Genomic DNA, 1,126 nt, shown 5'->3' with positions numbered 1-1,126 from the left:
CAGCAGCAGCAGCAGCAGCGGCAAATTTCGCAACTCAAGCGCAGCAGCAGCAGCAGCAGCAGCAGCAGCAGCAGCAGCAGCAGCAGCACCTGCAGCAGCAGCAGCAGCACCTGCAGCGTCCTGCGAGTCTCTTTTGATTTGAATTTCCTTGACAACTTCTTTCAAACGGCGGCTCCAAAAAGCAGCAAAGTAAGCAGCAAGCTTCGGATGAGCAGCAGCAAAACCCTCGTCGTGCTGCAGCTTCAGCTGCCACGAAGAAGACACGCACACCGCCACCTGCGCGCAAACCCTAAACCCTAAACCCTAAACCCTAAACAGGGACCCCTGAGCATGGAAACCTGGGTTCTAAACCCTCAACATCAAGCCCTAAGCCTGAAACCGAAACCCTTAGCCTTGAAGTCTAAACCCTTATCCCTAAACCCTAAACCCTAAACCCTAAACCCTCAACATGGGACCCTGAGCCCTAAACCCTAAACCCTGCGCCCTGCACTCTGAACCCTAAACCCCCAACCCTAAGCTTTAAGCTCTAAACCCCAAACCCTAAACCCTAAACCCTAAACCCTAAACCCTAAACCCTCGTTGGGGACCTGGTTGAGCAGTTTGTCTGCAATTTCCGGGGGCAGTTTGGTGGCAGCTCTGAAGGCTTCCTTTGCGACTCCCGCGCGGCCCTGCTGCTGCTGCTGCTGCTGCTGCTGCTGCTGCTGCTGCTGGCTGTCCCTGACGAGGAGACACAGCAGCAAATCTCTGCATGCAGCCTCGTAAGCAGCAGCACAAGCCAAGCTGCTTTTGTAGCACCAATTGCCATTTACTAAATAGCACTGCTGCAGCAGCAGCTGCAGCAGCTGCTGCTCCTCAGCAGCAGCAGCAAGCAGCCGCTTCACCGTTGCATGCGAAGCCAGGTGCAGCTGCCCCATTATCCGGGACACCTAAACCACAAACCCTAAACCCTAAACCCTAAACCCTAAACCCTAAACCCTAGGGGACCCTAGTTTCGCCAGGGCCGGCGGAGGGCTCATGCCTCAAATCCTAAACCCTCAAAAGGTGAGCTGCGACTGCTAGGGAAGGGCTTAGGGTTTAGGGTTTAGGGTCTAGGATTTAGGGTTTAGGGTTTAGGGTTTATGGGGAC

At 54.8% G+C, this 1,126-nt stretch overlaps 1 protein-coding gene across 1 annotated transcript in view; it reads right to left on the bottom strand.

Moving 5' to 3' along the window:
- Positions 1 to 110: 110 nt before the first annotated feature.
- ETH_00036720 (SIN-like domain-containing protein, putative) overlaps positions 111 to 1,126 on the bottom strand; it is a gene marked incomplete at both ends in the record, with an annotated part of 2,771 nt that continues 1,755 nt past the window's right edge. Inside the window, 2 exons of the mRNA XM_013373981.1 lie at positions 111 to 276; positions 588 to 926. Of these exons, the coding sequence (XP_013229435.1) occupies positions 111 to 276; positions 588 to 926 (505 nt within the window). The remainder of the gene's footprint in view (positions 277 to 587; positions 927 to 1,126) is intronic.

The sequence above is a fragment of the Eimeria tenella genome, genomic scaffold, assembly GCF_000499545.2.
Source record: "Eimeria tenella Houghton genomic scaffold, Eth_scaff1867, whole genome shotgun sequence".
In the NCBI taxonomy this organism is placed as follows: domain Eukaryota; phylum Apicomplexa; class Conoidasida; order Eucoccidiorida; family Eimeriidae; genus Eimeria; species Eimeria tenella.
The sequence above is the reverse complement of the archived record's forward strand: the minus strand, read 5'-3'. Positions and strand labels throughout refer to the sequence as shown.